The 23,693-nt window shown below is 44.3% G+C and overlaps 1 protein-coding gene across 1 annotated transcript; it reads right to left on the bottom strand.

Moving 5' to 3' along the window:
• Nucleotides 1–1,241: 1,241 nt before the first annotated feature.
• Nucleotides 1,242–12,587, bottom strand: EXOSC3 (exosome component 3). The gene is made up of 4 exons (XM_088461281.1): nt 12,125–12,587; nt 10,624–10,773; nt 7,410–7,561; nt 1,242–1,970 (listed from the first exon to the last, which is right to left on the bottom strand). The coding sequence occupies exons 1-4, from the start codon at nt 12,371–12,373 to the stop codon at nt 1,766–1,768; spliced, it is 756 nt and encodes a 251-aa protein (XP_088317407.1). The 5' UTR covers nt 12,374–12,587; the 3' UTR covers nt 1,242–1,765.
• Nucleotides 12,588–23,693: the final 11,106 nt, after the last annotated feature.

Here is a 23,693-nt window from a genome sequence, read left to right as displayed (position 1 = left end):
TATTTAATTTTGAGAGCAATGTTGGGTTGCGATGTGCAGCTGCATATATTGCTGATATTTACAGTGGCCCAACATCTCATTTTCCAGCACACACCTATGACGTGTGAGATCAGATGAGCAATGTGCCGCCATTATGAATGTTCCTGTTTTGCATCGTTCAAAATTGAATTGCCCCTAAGAACAGATAATTCTTAGTGCTCTTTATGCAGAGGGATAACTGTTTAGTGTATATAATTCTCTGTGTAAGATACATACTTTGATAGGTGTTTAGCAGCAGAAGATATGTGGCACTCGTAAAGTGTGGACAAACTTAGCTGGGATATGAAATTATTTGAATAGCCTTGAAATTACATCAGGCAGATTACATTTTGGTCTGCAAAAATGTACATTTAATATTTTCTATTTAGAGTAAAGGCAGGTACACACTTGTATGAGGAGATATAATTCTTCTTACAATTACTATTGGAAATCCAGATCCATGTGTACACACTATTACAATCTAACATTCGATGTGTGATCCTCGTCTCTTGAAACCATCTGCTGAAAAGGGCATGACTACAGGAGCAGCTGTATTGGCAGAATGATTGATGGTGCATACCTCCAGGTTTGTCTGACATTGTACCATTGCGTCTCAGATATATTAGGACTTCCATAAAACCAGATCAGCAGATGCAACTAGCTTTCTTCAGATAAAACAAGATTGTTGGTGCAAACTCACTTACAAGATCTCACCAAAAGGTTATAAATGTTATCATCCTGCAGGCTATTATATAGGTGTGTACCCATACATTGTAGCAAATGTCAGAAATACATTGATATTCTCTTGATGTCATTATTGGATCTTAATTTCTATCCACTGTTTTGAGTAATTACACCCCCCCTCCCCCAAGTATTCATACTTAGTAAGCACACTGTTGGCCAGCCTTGACAAGTTCACCATACTGAAAGTTTCTCATACTTTCTATTGTGACACCATTGTAAGACATCTCACACACAGCATCTACGGTAACAGAGCAGGGACCAAGAGCACCACATGTTCAAAGTATTTTTGTACCCCAAGTAAAGATGCAAAAATGCACCCCCACCCCAGAATTTCCACCTTTAACATGTGCACAAATATTCCCACACATATCATCCCACAAATTATGCAAGCCATGAACTCTTGAAATGCACATGTATTCCTATTTGTACAAACTATAAAATTGCTGTTTTAGGGTGGTAAATGTAGTTGTTGCTGGGAATTCACATCACTGACATTTTGTAGACCATGTTTATTAAAAACCACTTCGCTGCTAGCACATCTTGTACTGCAGTTGCAACACAAAATTAAACACTTGTAATAGCAAAATAATTTTAATTTTAAAAAAGTTTTTACATCACAAAACACAATAGCAAATCAACTTCAATATGTACCAATGTGGATCCAGAAATCAGCCATACTATATATGTAATGCTATGCAACATTGTTAGAATGTGCTGAATTAAGGTGGGTACACACTAGACTGTGCCCGGACAATAAGTAGGCCCAACAGGCAGACATATTGTACCGCGGGTGCACAGAGCGATGTAATGAACGATAGAACAATCCCTCATTCCGTCCTTCATTAACATGCATGGAGCTGCAAGCTATATAGTCAGGTTTGATGTGCAGCACATCTAGCCTGACGGCATTGCATGTGACCATGGATGCGTGCATACACACTGCATGATATGTCTTTACGATTTGGCCACAACGTAACAAGATCGTCTCAGCGTGTTCCCAGCTTTACATGTTATCTGAGAACTTTGCAAAGACCTGTTTTCTCTGTATAGCTGTTAAATATTCACAAGCCTCCAGTATATTTGCTGCAATAATAGTCTGTTGGATGGTTTTAGCCTTCACCCATATTCGTCCATTCATGCCAATAACCATCTCCATTGGGAAAACATTCATCAGTTCCTGAATAATCTCGTTCTGAGGTGTTAAAAGCCTGAAATGGGAGGGGTATGAAATGTTAATCAGGTATAGATGATTTTTTTCTAAATCATTTCAAAAGAGCAAATAAAGACAGTAATATGTTTTAAAAAAAACTATGTATAAGCTGAAAAAAATACTGCTAAATAACTGAAGGGTTTATATATGTAACCAAATACGTCCATGCTGTCATTCACACCACTGCAGTAGATTTCTACATTTACAGTGTGTGTTTTCAAACAAATCAGAATGACTGCGGGTTCATACTCCATGGGAAGAAAAATGTCACAGCACCCTAACCTGTATCAGATCCTATTCTGACGCTTAACTACATTTTTACTGTCCAAAATGAGATCTTAATAATTCACTTTTTAAATACATAGTGGAATGTCATGTTAACACTTAACATGAATCAGTTTACTAATGTGCGCAGTTCATTTTAAAGATCCCTAAATCACAAAATGTTGTGTATTTTTAATGCGGCAATAATTTAAAAGGCAGAACCAGTTTGGTGTTGCCTTTGAAATTATTGCCATTTTAAAAATATGGGCAGTCTTACCGGAATTGCGTCTAGCATCTTGCAGGCTTATACAGAAGGTCCAATGTATTGGAACAAAACAAAATACTTAGTTTCCAACGAATTACTTTTGATTATTTTTTTATCTGTGTTATGTCTAGTCATATTATTGAGGTATACAACAATAATATTGTTCCAATATTAAACAATGTACTTGAACACTGGGACAGTACTGTAATAAATGTGTGTGTTGAAACCTGCTAACACCTTAATGTCTTTAAAAATCTTATTATATAAAATTCATTGGTCAGTTTGTCTGTCTGGTTAGGAATTGGGACACCCCTGCACCTATTGGGATGAAGAAAAGAAAAAAAGTATTCCTACACGGGGCACTCGTGAGTCAAGAATTAGTATTTAATAATGAAATTTATCATAGGAGATTCAACACTATTTTAAAAAGTAGCTTTTATTAATACAGTTAAAAATTACCAGCGAAATATAAACAAATAACATACACAAACAAAAATAATAAAGTGATTTAAAAGAAAAATGTATTGCCTATATTTATAATATAATTCATTCCAATATGTATTAGACACAAGTTGTCATTTGGTTCAATGTGTCACACTATTATGGTCATACATGAAATACTTCCTATAGAGGGTCCTCTTATTAGGATAATAAATCCACAATGATCATTATTTATTGTGACCAATATAGCTTTCCAAGAATATTCATATGTCGTTATATTTAATAATTCCACTAGATAATTAGCTATTAAAAGGTAATTATGTCCCTAGAGTGTCATTAATATGTATAATTGTAACAATACAGTATTCTGAGACACTGAACTAATTGGGCTCAATCTAAAGATGCTGTTGCTATTTGAAGCATATATCCCGCTGTACTGAATACAACCCTGAGGTTATCTTTCCTCATTTTTATTAGGTCCTCAGAGTATTATAAACATCTATGGGGTTTAGAATACCAATATAATATCATACAATTAGCTGACTCTTACCATAATAGTTTGATATTCATGATCACTTATCTCCGCTCATATATCCCCCTTACAGTGGTATAGCAAATGGTTGTTTGTAGTAATGACTATGAATCATGTCATCCTGTTATACTAGTTGTAACACAGTATGCCACTATTAAAACTATGTCCCCTTTATTTGGTATAGGGGAACCATAGTCCATTATTAATGGGTGTGTTTGTAATACTGAGTCAAGGCAGGATGCGCTTATTATAGAACATCAGTTTCCATTCATCTACTCCATTGGGCAGCGCTGTGACTAACAATCACAGCGTCTATTCCCAGACACATTCATTCATTCACATTTACAACAGACACATATAGTGATCCACATAGCAGTGATTAAAAGTATGGCATCATTGGCCGCTGTGTTCTACGTGGAACAAATATCACCAGGAATTAAACAAACATATTGCATGCTGGCATGATATGCCGCGTGTCTCCCTAGGCAAACATTTAGACACGCTGGCACAGTATACCGCGTGTTTCGCTTAATCAATTGGGATGAAACCAACGCAAGGTGGTACAGTTGGATCCTGGCCAGTGTTTAGGGGGGTTAAGATCCTGGTCGGACCTCCAGTTTGTGTATGCTAAGCAGAACTTTGATCCGGGGAGCCTTTTCTGAGCCTTCCACTGGATGGATTTGGATGAAAATTTCAAAGGGGTGGCAATTGGTCTGGGATGCCTAATTAATGGAGTGGTTGGAATCCCGGTTGGACCTCACAGTGGAGTGCGCCGGGCAGAACTTTGGCCTGTTCGGAGCATCCCTCTAGATTAATTTGGACATCATTTGGATAACATCACATGGCAATGCTAGGTACTTCAACTAGTTATATATAAAGCAGCCTATATCTTTAACCACTTAATTGACGAATTCTTTCTCCAAAAACCGCTCCGAATTTGTCGGTTTATTTTATGATTGAATTAGGTCAGGAACAGCTTATTAAAAGTTATCCAACACAATTTTGTAAAAAAAAAAAATGCTGTATACCATAACAATGGCAATTTTTATGGTATATACTAGTACTGATGGCCATCGATAGAAACATCGATTGTGACCACAGCTGCCGATGTTTCCTTAACATTGGTTGGGGGCTGCCATCTATCATATTCATATATATATATATATATATATATATATATATATATATATATATTTATATTGGCCAGGGCTCTGATTTACTCATGGGGTGGGGCTTTCCACAATGGGGGAGAGGCTGCTGATAGCGGGGGTGGAGTGAGGGAAGGACAGCGTTGATAGCGCTACCTTCCCTGCCCGGCGTCTGCTGCTAGCCGGAGTTGGAGGGAGAGAAGAACAGCGCTGTTAGCGCTGCCTTCTCTGCCCTGTCAGCAGCCGCTGGCCTGCTGTTCTCCGGAGTAGGGAGAGAAGGACAGCGCTGCCTTCTCTGCCCTGTCAGCAGCCGCTGCTGCTAGGCAGAATAGGGAGAGAAGGACAGCGCTATCAGTGCTGCCTTCTCTGCCCTGTCCTCTCGGCAGCCGCCGGGGGAGGGGGTGGGTGTGCCGGCCGATCACTGCAGTGATCGGCCCACGGGAAGGGACAAAGTGTGCAGAGGGACCAGGAGGTCCCTCTGTGATTGGCGGCTGCTAGAAAATGATTTTCCAGCAGCCACCCACAGTGCTTTTCTGACTGGTCGTATCAGATACGACCATATCATGGAAAGCCCAGTCTGGTATGATCGTATCTGATACGACCATGCCAGGCAAGTGGTTAAAGACGTCTAACGGCAATATTTATTCAGAATAGACGTTACTTTGTGCAAGCACCCAACTTGTGAGTGTATTGTAATGAAATACTTGATTTGGAAAAAGGGCAAACTGGATGGGCCAAGAGGTTCTTATCTGCCATCAAATTCTATTTTTAAACAGTAAATGTGTCAAATTTAAAAGATTACTAGAGATTGAAATGAATGGCTATCTAACCACATTTGTATGCGTATGAAAAACAGCATAGGTGCAATACAAAGGCACTTATCTGTTTGAATACTAGCATTTTGTTTTAATTTGTAAGGTTTAAGTTCTTAAGCTATAAGTACAAAAGAGTTTTCAAAACATGAGGACTGGTAAGCTCTTAACATCCAATAAAATTAGGCTTTCCACACTATCCTTTAAACTGGGTTCGTTATGATTTACCGCCGGCCTTCAAATCCCGACTGCACTAAGCTAAGTATAAACTAAACTAACCTAACCTCCCCAACTAACCCTAACCCTCCCTTAAGGGTGCCTAAACCTAACCCTCCCCTTCCCCGCTGCCTAAACCTAAGTCTCCCGGGGGGGTGCCTAACCCCCCCCCCCTTCCCCTAACCTCCTGGGGGGGTGCCTAACTAAGTGTCCCTCCCCCCACCCGGCTTGCCAATCAAAGGTGTCGGGCTCCCGGCGTAAGTAAAATGACAAGCATGGGGATTTTGATGCATGTCATTTAGCCCTTGCCGGGATTAGACAGTCGGGGTTCCGTCCATCGGCTTCCCTTTAAACCCGGGACTCATGAATTACACAGGTTCTGTGGCTGGGTGACTTCAAGCTGGATTTCACCTGTTTTTAATAACCCACAGAACCTGTGTAATCCATGAGTGTCCCGGTTTAAAGGGATGATATGGCAAGCCTAAATAAAATGTATGTAGATCACCAAAATGAAAGGTAGTGTTCATTCTAGCACCCTGCTCCTGTTAGAACCTGTGCAATTCCTCTTTCCTGTCTGGGGTATCGCTCTCTGCTCTGGTGCTTCTAGCACACAAACTGATGAATCTCAGCAGTTTGTTGCATCAGATGAGTGTGCTGAAAGCACCAGAGCAGAGAGCGACACCCCAGGCAGTATAGAGGAACCGCATGGGTTGTCACAAATGCAGGGTGCTAGAATGAAGACTATGAAAGGTATTATTAATGGTTTCTACACCATTCAGGAGTCACCTTATATTTTTTGGGGCAGAGTAAAAATACTCCTTCACATTTTTTAAGGAGTATTTTTTATTAATTTGGTTATTACACTTAATGGTAAATTACAATATGATGCATCATATGCAGTTTATAGAAGAAGGTATTGACAAAAGAAGCCTTTACAGTACACATAAATCCTCCCTCACCCTCCGCCTGCCTGACCAGCAGATAAAGAATCGCCCGGAGGCAGCATCCTGCCCCAGGAGCTCTACACCAGCCTCTCAGATCACACAGGATTCAGGGGGTAGGGCTATAGGGGGGGCTGAAACACCTCCTCCTGGGCTGGACAGTGTCGCTCCAGACACACCCACCAACTAAGACGCTGGGACAACGTTGTTTCATGCGTAGAAATACGCATGAGAACATTTTTAAAGAGTGCCTGTGATTTTATAGACTTCTATGACACCTTCCTACAATAATATAGTTGTGGCACATCATATCCAAAATGTTTGGGACTTGGTGCTTTCCAGAGAGCAGCGTTTTAAATATATATTTAAATCTGCACTAGACGTAAGATTTTACTAATGCGGCCCAACTCATACAAGAGCCAGGAACGATGAACAGGGGGAATAACCACAAGCGAGAGGCTCACTGCTATATAAAGCGGTAGAGTGCGAGGGAAAAACTGTAGTATGTAGCTGCCGCTGGGTATCTTGCTAGGGGGGGGGGGGGGGGGGCATGTTACACAGAGTGCTGTGCAAGTACTTTTCATTTCCTCATTCTTTCCTAACACTGCCACTCCCCTGCTCATTGAATGATTTGGTATTGTTGCATAGAGTGACTATAAGAGGTAAGAATAGTTTTAGGTCTGTGTCCATGAGAGTAGCGACAGGTATTTTTTTTTTATTCTTCCTTTTTAAACAAGTCTCTGAATAATAGATATACCTATACTTTATTTTATATATTTTTTTTTTCTCTGAAACCCAAGTAAAAGAATTGTTCTTACTTTCTTACTAGTCCCAAAGAGACTTTAAACATGAAGCCATCTTGCCCAATAACGCCCTTCCCATTGGCTTTCCCGGAGCTGTCTATACATGCCAATTCTGGCTCCATGTCTTTATTGGCAACAATGAACTGGCCATAAACGAGATCTCCAACCTACAACACAAGAAATTCATATTATATAACATCAAAAATATTGTTCGACAATAAGATCCAACCACATTTGTTTCAATGCATAGTATCTACATAAAAATGGCGATCCTGTAAAAAGGGTAAGAATGAAGAAGCCATCTCAAAATTCACCATATAAATGAGACACCAAGTTAAGGAGAAAATTTAAAAAGGAGACTTCCTGCCATTCTCTGCATAAAAGCGAATAATTCTGCACTGACTTCTACGCCTCAGTGTATTCAGCATGCCAACTTGTGTTACATACAATTTCAGCAAATACAAATTAGTGCTTCAGGCTACATACAGGATGCAAGCTTACAAAGTACAGGTACAGTAGGAATCCTGTAAATTACACACAAAAGAAAATACATTTGTTGTGGATTGTTAATGTAAAAATATTCAAAGAGTTCCATTTTTTAGGCTCATTTGCTTTCACTGCTCTTTCATAGGACAAGTAAACTCAAGTCTTTGTAAGATTTTGTATCTATACAGGAAATTGTTGTATCTGAAGCTAACCACATATGTAGTTGGTCAAATCAAACAAGAATCAGACTTCTTGCTCCTTAGGACAAGCGTCCAGATCACTTATTGTTTGGATCCGATAGTAATCTGAAGGCGAATGTATAATCACAATGATATCAGTTATCTTTCGCCCACACTTACCAATATGCTTAACAGTCATCCAAAATGATTTAGATCAGATTCTTATCAGGCATTGCAAACATTTTTGAGACACATATACTACCAGTGTGTCTCCAACATTAAAGCAATAAGAAACTTCCTGGAAGACAGAATTTACTGAGGGCTAGTTTACATATGTGCCTTGGAAACAGTTAAAAAGTATTGTTGAGAACAAGCAGTTTATTAATATGCTTTTAATGTTACATTTTCCATGTGTTGCACTTTTACCAGTAGTGTCTATTGTACTACTAGTGTTTGCTGATGCATGGCCAAACGCACCAACGATCTTCTCTTGGCCAAGTCCAGGGGCCACTTATCCTCCTGGACGTCTCTGCAGCCTTTGAAACCATGGATCACCCTCTCCTTCTGTGCACCCTTCAGACCATTTTTCTCTCTGACACCTTCCTTTCTCGATTCAACTTCTACCTCCCCTTCTCTGTCTCTACCTTTGGTTCCACCTCCTCCTCATCCATCCTTCCTGTCGGTGTCCCATAGGGTTCTGTCTTTGGCCTCTACTATTTTCTAGATACACCTCCTCGCCGGGTGAACTCATCAGTTCCTTTGGTCTCCAGTATCACCTCTATGCTGATTACACTCAACTCTGCATCTCATCTCCTGATCTCTCCCAGGTGTCTAGTTGCCTCTCTGCCATCTCCTCCTGGATGTCTGAGCGCTCTCTCAAACTTAACATGGTCTAAACTGAACCCATTGTGCTCGATTCAATTCAACGCGAATAGAATAGCGTCAAGAGGGAGCTCCCAGGGCTATTCAATTCTCGCAGTCCCTCCTGGGGTGCGAGCAGAAATCTGACAAAACTCTAGGCGCAATGCTGTTTTATGCCCTTAGAGCCGCGGAAACAGCACTGCGCTGGGCAGTTTAGTCGAAGAATGCCGGTTCTCGCGACTAAACACCATATTTAAGGCACGAGAACCTGCATTCTCCGACAAAACAGCTCACTGAATTAAAAGCTTTGGGAGCTCCCTCCCGGCGCTATTCAATTCGCGTTGAATTGAAGAGAGTCCATTGTCTTCCCTCCATCTAGAGTCTTCTCCCCTCCTGACCTCTATAATTATCAACGACACCACTATCTCCTCTGTTTCCAGACTCCACTGCCTGGGAGTCACTCTTGACTCTTCTCTCTTCTTCACCCCCCACATTTAATCTCTTGCCCTATCCTGTTGTTTCCAGCTCCGCAACATCGCTTGAATCAGACCCTTCCACTCCCAGGATGCCACCAAAACCATTGTCCACTCACTAGTCATCTCTCACCTTGACAACTGCAACTTTCTCCTCACTGGACTCCCCTGCTCCCATCTTGCTCCTCTCCAATCTGTACTTAACGCAGCCACTAGACTTATCTTTCTCTACCACCGCTCCACATCTGCCTTCCCTCTCGGCAAAGCCCTTCACTGGCTCCTCTTCCCCTACAGAATAATTTTAAAGTGCCTAACTACCACTTAGAAGGCCCTGTTCAACTCCACAGCTCCCAACCTCATCTCCTTACCCACTCCCGCCCTTTCCAGTCGGTCAATGACCGGCGCCTTTTCTCCCCTCTGGTTACCAGATATCGCTCCAGAAATCAAGATTTCTCCCGAGCTGCCCCCCACCATTGGAATGATGTCCCTCGTTCTATCAGACTATCCCCCAGCCTGCATTTCTTCAAGTGGGTGCTGAAAACCCACCTGTTCATACAAGCATATCAGTCCACCACTTAACCATGTCACCACACAGTCTACCTCTGATCTCCCCTTACACTGGCTCACTCCTTAGGTCTTCCGTTTGTCTCCCTTCCCTTTAGACTGTAAGCTCCATTAGCAGGCCCTCCTGTTCTCACCACCTACATTTCTTGCACACCTGCTACACATCTCCTTGGGCTCTCTGCCCCTGGAATCCAATCATCTGTTTTTGTTTTTCAGACAAACTAGACCTATAAGTTGCGTCCACGCTGACAGCTACCGGTTTCAGCTGACACTGCACTTTTTAATTGCACACATTGCATCAGTGGCTGTGTCGAGAATTTGTAGTGCTATTTGTATTGTACTGTTTCACCCTGTATTGTTTTGCTCTTTGTACAGCGCTGCAGAACAATTGTGGCTCCCTATAAATAAAATGTTGTAGTAATAATAATAATAATGGATGCAGATGGTCGATTGTCATTTTCTCCCATACATTACCAGACTTCCATTGCAAACAGCCAACTACTGTAGTTGAATGGTTGGACATATCTTAAGGTGTATGGCTAGCTTTGCCCATACATTTTATATAGATTAGGTGTCAGCTGGAGATTTACATCTGTTTGCTCAAATGTCAGTATATATAGGGAGCACTGTAGTAAGGGGAAAAAATACTTCAACAAGAAAACTCACCTTTACATTTGGCCTGTTCTTTTTAGTTGCACCTTCAAAGGCTAAAAATGATAATGATGCTTGATCACTGCCTCCAACATCGAGTTTGAAAATATCTCCCGACTTAGTGGCGACAATTCCAATAACATGGTCCCCTTTCACAGGCACATACTATATATAATAGACAGGATGATGTTAGTACAACAGGAAAGGTGAACAAGTGTCCAGCAAAACACAACTGAAAATATCCACTGTCCCAGATATGCATAAGCTAGAACTCTATCTCTGATACAGGCCCATTTATTAATGATCACATTGCAATGCGATCATACCAGTGGACTGTATCAACTGGCACATGTAGGGACAGGGGCTCCAAGGGTTCCGGGGGAGCCCGGCTAATTATGCGAAGTGTAGCTCATAGGCTACCGCATCTCACAGTCTATTACATTTTCTCCAATGTTCCAATATTTCTGCCTTTCCAGATATCCTTAACGGTTTGTAGTTGTACCCACTGGAACTAACTGGCATTACTTCTATGAAGTTTAATAGAATGTCTACCATGTCGCCATAACCACTACCGCAGTCACTAACATTTTGATAGTGTTCCAGTTTTCGGCATATGAATATTTTTTAATTTATTAATTTATCACAGTTCACGTACCGGGACAGGGGGGGGTCTATGTACTAACTAAGCCTTGAAGAGAGATAAAGTGGACTGAGATAAAGTACCAACCAATCAGCTCCTTACTGCCATGTTACAGGCTGCTTTTGAAAAATGGCAGTTAAGAGCCGATAAGTTATTACTTTAGCTCTACCCAAGTCTTAGTACATCTACCACAGAGTTTGCAAGAAGGCCCTGTCCCGGAGAGGTGATAAGGTGGGTACACAGACAATATGTCGCCCGATCCGGCATATCAGGCCGACATCATCTACATCGGCAAATGTGTACCCACTATGGACGACCATGTGCGCTCCCGCAGGTCATCCATCTGGGTTGCTCTGTCGGCCTGCATGTAGGGCCAACAGAACGACCAATCTGCCGACGCCAGGCAGGCGAATGGAGCCAGTGCCCGACATATCAGGCGATCAGGCACTGGGTCACATAATGTGTCGGCCCGTAGGGAGTTGCATCACTGGGTATACACATCGGTGTGTATCCAGCTTTAGAATCAAAGTGATAGCGACCACTATCACTTTACATCAGGGTACAGTTCCTTGTTCTGGCGAGCCTAATGTGGATGTCCAGCCATCAGCAAGATGGGGTTGGGTGGGTGGTAGGTCAGCTTTAAAAGTGCTTATATTTTAAATAAGAACTCGTCATTCGTGTCACACAAAATGCTATAACATAACCAAAGAGTGAGCAATAATAATTTGACCAATTCTGACGTGTATACAAAGTGAATACATTTCTCCGAAGTAAACACAACAGCACCATTATTAATAAATCTAGCACATTGGAGCTAGTGTTAAATATGTATATAATCTATATCTCCCGAGACAGCCCTCCTATGGTTACTATTACCCTCTTCTGCTGGGAGTCCACCCAGTACACTGTGGGCTCCCGGTGCCTGAGCAGTCCGCATTTGGTGACTTGTAAATCCTCTCCCCGCCGCATCAGTCCGGGCCCAGACACGACCCGCTGCCGCCCGGAGGGAGAAGACGCGGACAGGGAGAGCAGCGTATCTGCGGCCAGGGCCGGGAGTAGGAGCACATCGCCCGGTAACACAATCTGCCCCACAGCATCCTTCACTGCAACCGCTGCAGACAACATGCTGCCGGCCGGTGTGGCCTATACAGCTTACAGCAGCAGCGGGCGGGGGAAGCCCAGGAAGTACTGCAGTGACTAGTACGGAGCGTGGTGGTGACCATTTGTGTGTGGACGGGGGAAGCGGCAATACAACATGCCCAGCCAGCACATGCTCGTCTCTCTATCATAAGTGTAAGTGCTGCTGCTCGAGTCACAGCACAGTGCACAGAAGCCACAGGACAGACTGGGGGACGGTTCCTCCTTTTAGACCTAACCATAGGGGGAAGGGGCAGGTGCATTTAGAAAGAAGGCATTTATTATTTAGCATAGTAATGAGCAGTGCATTAAGGACGTTTTGTTGACAGCAATATTTAATTTCAGCATGAGTTCAGCATTGCGTTGCATTCAGGTAGGCATCAGAAATGATGCAGATACAATCTTAAGGTATGTACACACTGGGCGATTAAAGTGGACGACTGAACGATAACGATATTCAGTCGTCCACTTTATCGTCCAGTTTTTAACACAAAAACGATGAACGATAATGACGACGAGCGTTCCCGCGGGTCGTTCGTCATCATCGTTCATCGGGTTACCATGCAGGCCAACCTGACGATGTCGTTCAGTGGGTGTGCTCAATGTCATGAACGACATTGAGCACACCCTGCCAGGGACACACTAGACGATGTCGCTAAGGGAGCATATCGTCTAGTGTGTACTCACCATTTGAATACTAGCTGAAGTACCCGGCGTTGCTCGGGTTTAATATTCAAGTTATTGGGGTCTATTCATGTACAACATGAAGTGCCTGCTAAAAGATTTCACTATACATCGCATTACATCGATGCAAAGTTTAGAAGCCATTCATGTAGACTTACGCAGTGAGAAGACAAACCTATCAGGAGCCCGATATGCCTGCTCCTCACTGTGCATTCACCAGCGTCCGAGAGCGGCAGGTCATGTCAGACCTGCTGCAACGGACGCTGGGAAAAAGGTCCGGAGCCAGGGGCGTTTCTAGAGAGGAGGGGGCTCGTGTGCAGTCTCTGAGCTGTGCACGGCCAGCGCCGGAGTTATAGACTGTGCTCAGAGTATATAGAGTACGCGCAGGTCACCAGGAAAATGGGCGCGGGGGCCATTTTCCCTGTACTGCGCATATGCACACAACGGGAAAATGGGCGCAGGGGCCATTTTCAAGTCATTTTTCACAGTGACGGACCCCCGCGACGGTGTGGGAATCCGGTGAGGTAAGTAATACTATGGGTGCAGGGTGTGTGGGGCCCTCCTGGACCCAGGGGCCCGTGTGCTCCGCACACCCTGCACTCATTATAGATACGCCTCTGGGTGGAGCCTGTGCCGGGCAGACAGCAAGGAAGTGTCGGCTTGCGGTACAGATTACGCCATCTTCAGATGGCAAATCTGTATAGCAGGAGAGGAATGGAAAGTTGAGCTTTCCGTTCCTTTGTGAATCGCACTCACCATACAATAGGGGATGCCGCTGGAGAAGTAATACTTGTCTCCACGGTAAACTAGCTCCATTAATAGCACGAAGCAGAGAAGAGCCCTGATTTCAGCTAAACAGGGCTCTTCTCTGCCTCATGAATAGACCCCTCTATGTTTTATTATCTGATGTCGTCCAAATCCATCCAGATGAAGGCCTAGAACAGGCTCTCTGGGTCAAAGTTCTGTCCGGCGCACTCCGCCGTGAGGTCCGATCGGGACCCCAACCACTCCATTAGGCATCCCAGACCAATTGCCACCCCTCTGTGAAGTTTTCATCCAAACCCATCCAGTGAAAGGCCCAGAACAGGCTCCCCAGGTCAAAGTTCTACCCAACGTTGATAAACAGGAGGTCCGACCGGGACCTCAACCCCCTAGTTTGTCTTCTTGGATCCAATGTTACCACTCTGTGAAGTTTTAATCCAAATCCATCCAGTGGAAGTCTCAGATCCGACACCATGGGTCAAAGTTCTGCCCAGCGTACACCAAAAGGAGGTCTGACCAGGACCCTAACTCCCTAAAACCTGTCCAGGAACCAAATGGACCACCTCGCATTTGTTTCATCCCAATCGGTGAAGGGGTGTATCTTCAATTAAGTTGTATTATGTGACATCATCCAAATCCACTCAGTGGAAGCAGGGCCGTTTCTAGACAATCTGGCTCCCAGTGCAAACAGTCAAAATGTGCTCCCTCACCACCACCATTGTGCGTGCCGAAGGATTGCGTGCCAAAATAGGGGGTGTGGCCTCACAGCAAGGAGCGGTAAATCGGCCCTGCCTCCAGCCAGCCCCCAGTGTATATAGATATATACAGTCAGGTGCATAAATATTGGGACATTGACAGAATTTTCATATTTTGGCCTCTATTCACCACCATAATGGCTTTGAAATGAAACAAACAAGATGTGCTTTAACTGCAGACTTTCAGATTTAATTTGAGGGTAATTACATCCAAATCAGGTGAATGGTGTAGGAATTACAACGGTTTCTATATCGTGACTGTTTTTGGAGCTTGTATCTGCCTACATCTGTGATCTCGCATGCTGAAAATTTGGCGCCAGCATCTTAGCACCCGTGCCCATTCTGTGCTACCAGAGGGTTACTGAGATGGTCGATTATCAAAGTATCTGAGACCCCCACTGCGTTTATGTACAGAGTTGCTTGGATCTGTGAGGCCGCTGGTGGGCATCTCAATACATTACTAGGCGGCTGTAGCATTAGCATATTTTCGCACTGCAGCTACGTACAAAATCACAGCTGCTAATGCATTATCGTACATATCTGAATCAGGCCCACTGCCGGGTTTGACCCAGCAGTGTTACTGCACATGCATTAGCTTTGTTCACGCATACAAATGGAGCTTTATTAACGCGCTTCTTTATCCTCACTTGCAAATCAGCCTCTCCGGACACAGGGTTGTGTGGATGACGAATGCATGTATGGATGTGCACGTCATCCATCATGGTTGCTGCAGCGCTGCCCAGTGACACCATCCAAGGGGGTGACACCAAAATAGCACATCTGCTGTACCCCCTCGAATAGAGTCAACCCCTCGGATGGTGTCACCCCCCTAGTGACGCCACTGACCTGTTGCCTTATATCTCAAAATTAATAACATAATGGCGACACCTTTTTTCAGGAGAACGTTTGTATTGGCATCCAATATTCTGAGTGTCAATTTTTTAATGTAGACTTTGTGAATGCATATACTCCATTGCACAAATGTTTGAGCCCTACAATTGCCATCTCACATATTCTTCTTGATCCCAATTTAGGGCACTCTGGACCGCAACCTGTGTCTGTGGAAGTTTTGCCGCACTGCCACGGCTTTGATATATGTTATAAGAAGTTGTATCAGGTTGGTAAGATATCCTTCATTACTCAAAAATATTTATTGCTGATAGCTGCTTTTTCTTTTTTTTTTAATCAATTTTTTTATTGACTACCAATACATACAGAATTAAAGGAGAGACACCACACAAGTGTCGACCTATATATAAAAGCTTAATGAATTGGTTTAGTTTAACAGACAAGAATAAACATTAGGCGCAGTATGAAGCTATCTGCAAGTAGACAGAAACAATATGAAAATAAGGAAATCTAAGCAGGGGAAAGGGAAATGGGATGAGTTAATGCAGACAAAACTGCTAAAAATAAACCAATCACAAGAACTTCCCTTGTACAGAATGTTTATTTTTCACAGGGTATGGGATGCCGGCGCTAGGGATCCTGGCGGTTAAAAATCCCGACGCCGGCATCCCAACAGGGTTAGCACATTGACACCTGTTGGTCAGTATGCTAATCCTCCCTCTCTCCCTACCCTAACCCTCCCTTCCCGGCGCCTAACTCTAACCTCCCCCCAGTGCCTAAACCTAACCACCCCGCACCCTAAACCTAACCCTTTCCCTCCCCGCACCCTAAACATAACCCTCCCCCTAGTGTTTAACCTTTCCCCTAACCACGCTACTGACCTTTGGGATTCTGGCTGTCAGGATTCCGGTGCTGGCATTCTGACCGCCACAATCCCATGTGCCGGGATATTGAACGTAACCCCTACTGTGTATACAATATGAATGACTCTTGTTAGTGTTATTCCCTTCGCTGGAACCAGAAACCAAAAAAGAAGAGAGCTGAAATAGTGTAGTACGTCACAACTCGTATATGATAACTGGGACATGCTGGTTAATCAGGGGTTCCTCCACCTTATTTAGTGGACTGAAGTGAGCAAACCATACTCACAGGAATCACAGATATAAATGCACATAAATGTACATCTTTAGGTACTTTAAAGTTGTAATGCATATGCCAACTCACAATGTGCTAAAAAATACCATGTATATAAAGGTATCTTTACTCTTCAGTAGATTAACATAAGCGTACCCCAACTCACAGATATGAACACTTTAACATGCATATCAAGGTATCTTTATCACTCTCAGGACCTGATTCAGCAGTGCAGGCAAGTGCACTGCTGATCGCAGATTCCCGATTATCGAAATGTGAAGACAGGTCGTGGGACTCTACACCTTTTTTAATGTTCCTTAGATGCTCCTCTATACTGACCTTTACTGGTCTGGAGGTTTTCCCTATATAATACTTATCACATGTGCATTTTATGGCATACACCACATTTTTACTGTTACATGTGATAAACTCATCTATTGATACTTTATTATCATTAATAGTACTCACGTCAATTTTATTGCTGCCATCACTTTTGATATTTTCGCAGCCTTGACAAAGACCTCATTTTTAGAAAACTGTAGATACAATGTTTGTCAGTGTTTTAGTAGGAGAGAGCTTACGAGACACAAGCTTGTTTTTTAGATTAGGAGCCTTATGGTAGAAGCAGACTGGTTGTTTCGGGATCAGTGAACTTATAACGGGATCCTTTTCAAGCAGACCCCAATGCTTTTTTAGGATCTTCTCAATATTGCGGTGCTGGATATTAAAATCCATAATAAAAGCCCTCTCAAATTTATTGGTACTTTCGTGATGATTACTTTTCAGTTTAAGAAGATCTCCTCTTTCTTCTTCAGGGTCCATAGGGGCTCCACGGGGATTACCATGGGGTGTAGTTCGTTGGACTGAGCCGTGCACCAAACAGTTAAAGCTTTAGCTCCCAGGATGCACCGGCCCTCCTCCACATATACTCCGCCCCCAGCCACAGGCAGACAGTTTTTTCATTTGGTGCTGGCAGAAGTAGTCGCACCTTTGTGAACAATGGGGCTGTGTTAGACAGCCCCAAGCTTTTATTATATGTTTTAAAGTTTTTACTTTGTTTCTAAGCAAGTTGCGCTGAGCGTCCTAATGAACACCTGCGTAACTGCTCCTACTATCCCCGCCGGTGCTGCAACACCGGTGAACGGTCTGGTGATTACGTCGAGCACCAGCAGAGCTTAGCCAGCACTTCCCTGGGAGACCATGGACTGCAGCTGGATAACGGGGATGTCAGGTAAGGCGATTCCCTGCTTGCTTGTAATCACATCTGAATGCAGTCCTTACCTCCGGCTGTGGAGACCAGCCGGAGGATGCTGTTGTGGGGCGTCCTGCTCGCCCGCACCCCCACTACACCACCACGTAAAATCTAGAGAGTTTGTCAAGCCAATAGACCCAGTGGTTAATGCAGCAGTGGGGATGTAAGCTCTCCCCTGACAGCCCCTCCCACAGCTCAGAGTGTGATTTCTCAGCTGTCTTCCCACATCTGAGCTGCTCCTCCTACACCCTCCTCCCTAATGAGATGCTCAGGTGCCTTTAATCAGGGCTTTTCTGAAGCTATAGGTCTCGGGAGATCGGGTCCTGTCTCCCTGTATACCTCTCCCTGCAGCCAGGTTATACAGCACTCAAATCCTACCAGTCTAGTGTTGCTTGAGTAATTGATTCAGTGCCCATTGCAAGTATATTTGTATTTATTTGCATTGTCTGTGACTTGTGCTAGCTCTGCTGTGGTGATATGCCTTTAACTTTCTGTCAGTTATATCTATCCCTGCCGCTCTTTCTTAACTCATCACTACCAGGTGTGTAGGGGTTCATTTGTACTTCACATTTACTTGTATTATAACATTGCATTATTAGCTGTACACTTTATTGTGTGCTGCTTACTGGTATTACTATGTCTTCCAAATGCAAAGGTAAACAGGAGTTTCCGGCCCCTGTGCTGGTTACATGCATAACCTGTTCAGCAGGCTTGTCCTCTTAGGATATTGTGCAGGATGGTCAGTACCTCCTCTCCAGCTTAACTTACCAGTACCGGTGCAGGAGCCACCTTGGGTGTCCTCCTTTGCACAGGTTATGACGAAGTTAGTGGATCGGTTATCGCTTCCTCCCACTGTGGGGTACCAACAGCAGTTATAGCCTGCTTGGTTGGTACCCCTCATACATCCTTTCTGGATGGATGCTTATGCCCACCCAGCTCAGGATATGGATCATACATCTGCCACCTTTCAGCAAGATATGTTACAAGCAGACAGACCATTAGCCACCAAAGCAGATAGGTGGCCTATATTATTTCAGTCTGCCCAGCTTTCAAATTCTGACACATCATCTGAGGAGGCAGATGATGCACAGGGTTCTGCTCTAGGGTCACCCTCGGGTGAGGAGGCCTGTCATTCGATAGTGGATGTTCCTTCTTTAGTAAGGGCGGTTAAATCAATCTTGAATATGGAGGATGAGGAACCTGTTCCTAAGCCTAAAGCCCCAGTGTTTAAATGAAAAAAGATGGTTAAGGCTGATTTCCCTCAATCAGAACAGCTTACTGAGCTTATGGGGGAAGCATGGAATATTCCTAACAAACGGTTCCAGATTCCAAGAAAATTGTCGTCTTTTTAACCTCTCCCACCTGGTTGAGTGTACTAAATGGTAAGTCCCTCCTATGGGGGATTCTCATATGGCACGTTTAGTTAAGAGACTATGTTGCCTATACCATCTGCTTCCTCCCTTAAGGATTCTACAGATAGAAAACTAGAGACTTGTCTTAAGTCTGTTTACTCATTTTCTGGCGCTATTACTAGGCCGGCTAGGGCTGCAGCCTGGGTTGCTAAATCTGTTGAAGGATGGACAAATGCACTGGTTGACAGCATGTCATCAGATGCTACCAGGGAGCAACTGGCCTTCATCTTCTATATTCGGGAGGCGGCCTCTTATTTGGAAGAAGCTGCGTTGGATACTTGACTCCTTGCTTGCAAAGCTACTGGAACCTCGGTAGTCGCCCGCAGAGTCCTTTGGCTACGATCCTGGACAGTGGACTAGGAATCTAAGACAGAATCCTTGCCTTTCTCTGGCAACGTACTGTTTGGCGCAGAATTAGACAAGATAGTGACTACTCTGGCAGCCTCAAAATCTGCTTTTTTGCCGTCAACAGCTACTCCTAAGCCTAATAGGTCTTCCTTTCGGCTTTTTGTCCCCAAGGTAAGGCAAAAAGACAGTCCTTTCCAAGGCAGCCTGTTTCAGACAAGACCAACAAGTCTAGATCTAAGCAGCCTTGGGCGACCAGATGTCCAGCTCCTAAGTCTGACAACAAAACCTTGGCCTGATGGGACGGGCCTCCTCCTGGGGTATCCCAGGGTGGAAGGCCGACTTTTGCGGTTTGCCGACTCATGGCATCAGACAACTACAGACGCCTGGGTCAGAGAAGTGGTTTCTCGTGGATGCGCTCTCACATTCCGGAGATGTCCTCTCCAGCTATTTTTTTGTACAGGTCTTCCATCAGACCCCATCAGTGCCCAGGCCTTTGAGGAAGCCATTCACTCCCTTCTAAGTTCAGGTGTGGTAATACCTGCTCCTTCAGTTCATCGAGGAACTGGTTTTTATTCCACTCTCTTTTTGATTCAGAAGCCGAATGGGTCTCATCTGCCTATTCTGAATCTCAAACCCCTCAACAGGTTTATCTGAGGGCCTTAGTTCTGTATGGAAACTCTACGGGCTATTGTTCTAGCAATGGAGCCTGGGAATTTTATGGTTTCCCTGGACATTCAGGATGCATATCTGCATGTGCAGTTATGATGGCCTACTTGAGGCGTCAGGGAGTCAGAATCCTGCCATATTTAGACAACATCTTAACTTTGGCACAGTCAGGCTGTTTTAGAACGCCATCTCCAACATACCACTGCCTGTCTGCAAGCACATGGCTGGATCATCAATTGGAAAAAGTCCTCCCTCTTTCCAAAATAGAGGATGGTACATCTGGGTGCGCTCCTGGATTCTCAGTTACAAAGGATCTGTCTGCCAGCAGACAAGATTTCGGTACTGCAATTGCATGTGTGCAAATTGCTCCGCAATCAAAGAGTATCCATTCACTCAGCAATGCAGGTCTTGAGGTCCATGGTATCCACCTTCGACATGGTGAAATATATACAGTTCCACACCAAGCTTCTTCAATAACTGATTCTCTTCCGGTGGAACGGACGGTATCATCTGGTCCAGTCCCAGACGATCCTCCTCTCTCTGGAGGTTCGGCTTTCCCTCTCATGGTGGCTGCAGACATCCCATCTGGATTAGGGTCGCCCCTTTCTGGTTCCCAGAGTGGGAGCTCCTCATTATGGATGCCAGCCTTCGCGGATGGGGCGCGGTGACAGGTCATCAAACCTTTCAGGGAAGATGGACAACTCAGGAAAGTCACCTGCCTATAAACATCCTGGAGCCTCGAGGTGTGTACAGAGAACTCACTTCTCCAGGGCAGGCCGGTCCAAATCCAGTCCGACAATGCGACCACAGTTGCCTACCTCAACAATCAGGGAGGCACGCAAAGTCGGGCAGCCATGCAGGAAGTAGCACACATCCCAATGTGGGCCGAATGTTATCTCCCAGCAATCTCTGCAGTATTCATCCCCGGAGTACTCAAATGGGAAGCGGACTTCCTAAACCATCAGGATGTACATGCAGGGGAATGGGCTCTTCACCTGGATGTTTTTCAACTCATGGTGAACAAATGGGGCCTACCAGACGTAGACCTCATGGCCTTATGTCACAACAACAAGGTCCCCAGGTATGGGTCCAGGATCAGAGACCCCTCAGCAGCTTTTGTGGATGCTCTGGCAGTGCGATGGAATTTCAATCCGCATACCTTTTTCCTCCGATTTCCTTCTTCCCAAGGGTTCTCCGGAAATTCAAGCAGGAAGGTGACAGACTGATACTGATAGGTCCAGCCTGGCTCAGGTGCCACTGGTTCACCAATCTATGGAGTCTCACCATAGACACTACTTTTCCACTTCTACTACGGCCAGACCTGTTAGCACAGGGTCCTTGTCTGCACTCGGACCTCCCTTGTCTGTCTTAAGTTATCCCTCTTAAGAGCCAAAAGTTTCTCTAGCTCTGTGGTCAGGACGATGCTTGGGGCGAGGAAGTCTTCATCATCCCACATCTGTCACAGAGCTTAGCATTCTTATTTTTAAGGGCGCTCACCCAGAGATTATGATCCTATAGTTTTAGGGGTTGCTGGGTGCTTGCTTTTTATTTTTGTTTCTTATCTAGGACAGAGCTGTCCTATGTACCCATATTATTTACCTTCCATAAGTGGTATTCTGGGTTTTTCATTTGAATAAAGAGTGTATGGTTCCGTCCACACCTTCCTTAGGTTATTTTGTGCCTTTGAGACTTTTGCCTCTCAGGATGCTTTCTTTGGGCGCAGGATTCTCCTTTCTGCCCAGGAGTGTCCCCACCATTAGGGGAAACTGCTTTAGGACATCCCCATGGTAATCCCTTTGGACCCCCTATGGACCCTCAATAAGAAATTAAGAGAACTTACCCTTGTTAACTCTATAGTCCATAGAGTCCACAGGGCGCCCACCCTGACGCACCTGGCTTCATTGGGTATTTTTCTCTCAGTCACTGATTTCCTTATCTTTTGTGAGAGTGTTTCGTGAGTGTAATGTTCTTCCTTCTCCTCTCTCCTACTCCTGCCTTGGGCTTGCTTACAAAACTGTCTGCCTGCGGCTGGGGGTGGGGTATATGTGGAGGAGGGCCGGTGCATCCTGGGAGCTAAAGCTTTAACTGTTTGGTGCATGGGTCACTCCAACCAACTACACCCCATGGTAATCCCTGTGGACCCTATAGACTTTGAAGAAATAGAGTTAACAAGGGTAAGTTCTTACCATAACTCTTAATTTCTATATTAGTAACATTCTACAAAGTTTGGCTAATTTTACTAGAATCGTATCCACAAGCTTTAAATCTTTCCCATATCTCTGTCGCTTGAGCCTGGAAGACTTTTTTTCCATACAATTTCTTTTCAAATATTTAAGTTTACTCCAACCAGTATCGACTCCAACCAGTTGTTGTGATGGTGGCTCCAATATAGGATCCCAAAATGCTGGCGCAGATTAAGTATACCAGGCCCAAGTGCTTCAGCACTCCTTCAATAAAACTCCAGCACTGACGGTCAAACGCCTTCTTGACGTCAGTGGACAGCAAAAGTATGTGGAACTGTAAAGCCAAATATTGAATACACCAGATTGATCATTTTAGTGGTGTTGGTTTTGGTCTCCCTGTCCGGGACACCATACTTGGTCTTGCTGAATGAGGTCAGGGAGCCAGACTTTCAGTCATTCGCTGCCAGCTTCACAAATATTTTTATATCCACATCTAGAAGATAAATTGAGCGGTAGTTGGAGCACTAGATGGGATCCTTGCCTTCCTCAGGTAACACAGTGATATGGGCCTTTAAGACTTGTGGGTGAAAGCGATGGGAGTCAGAAATTTATTTAAAGGTCTGGGTTAACATGGGCTCCAACTTGTCCAAGAAGAATTTGTAATATAAAATAGTACATTCATCTAGTTCAGGAGTTTTGTCTGTCGTGGAAGACTTAATTACCTTGGTTGCATTGTTTTTGGTAAAGGGGCTCTCCAGGGAAGTATTCACTTCCTCTGGAAGCTTGGGTAAATCAACTTCTGCTAAATAAGACCAGATTTGGGTGGAGTCAGGATCTATTGGAAGATGCAGAGGGGGTATGTGAAATTGTAAAGCTTACTATGATATTGTTGGAACAATGAGGCAATCTCCTCGGAAGAGTGTACAATTGGCCACTGATCATACTTCATCTCAGAGGTGAAGAGCTCTGTTTCCGGAGAGCCTGAGCCAGAAGTCTACTGGGTTTGTTCCCCAACCATTTTAATTCTTGAGACCAAATTTTACATTTATCAGTAGTCCTCTCTCCTCACTAATGGCTGCTTTAAAATTAGTGAATGATAAAGCTTCTGCCGTTTAGTAGCCGCACACAGGGCCTGATTCTGACCCGGTCACAAGCGCTGTGCGCTCGCAACCGGGGCAATGGTGGGCCAGTGCGCATGCGCACGACGGAGCCGGCTCCGTCGTGCGTATGCGCGAGACCCGGATAGCAACGGGCAATCCGTCG

The sequence above is a fragment of the Taudactylus pleione genome, unplaced genomic scaffold (genome assembly GCF_031769625.1).
Source record: "Taudactylus pleione unplaced genomic scaffold, aTauple2 ptg001032l, whole genome shotgun sequence".
Taxonomy (NCBI): domain Eukaryota; kingdom Metazoa; phylum Chordata; class Amphibia; order Anura; family Myobatrachidae; genus Taudactylus; species Taudactylus pleione.
The sequence above is the reverse complement of the archived record's forward strand: the minus strand, read 5'-3'. Positions and strand labels throughout refer to the sequence as shown.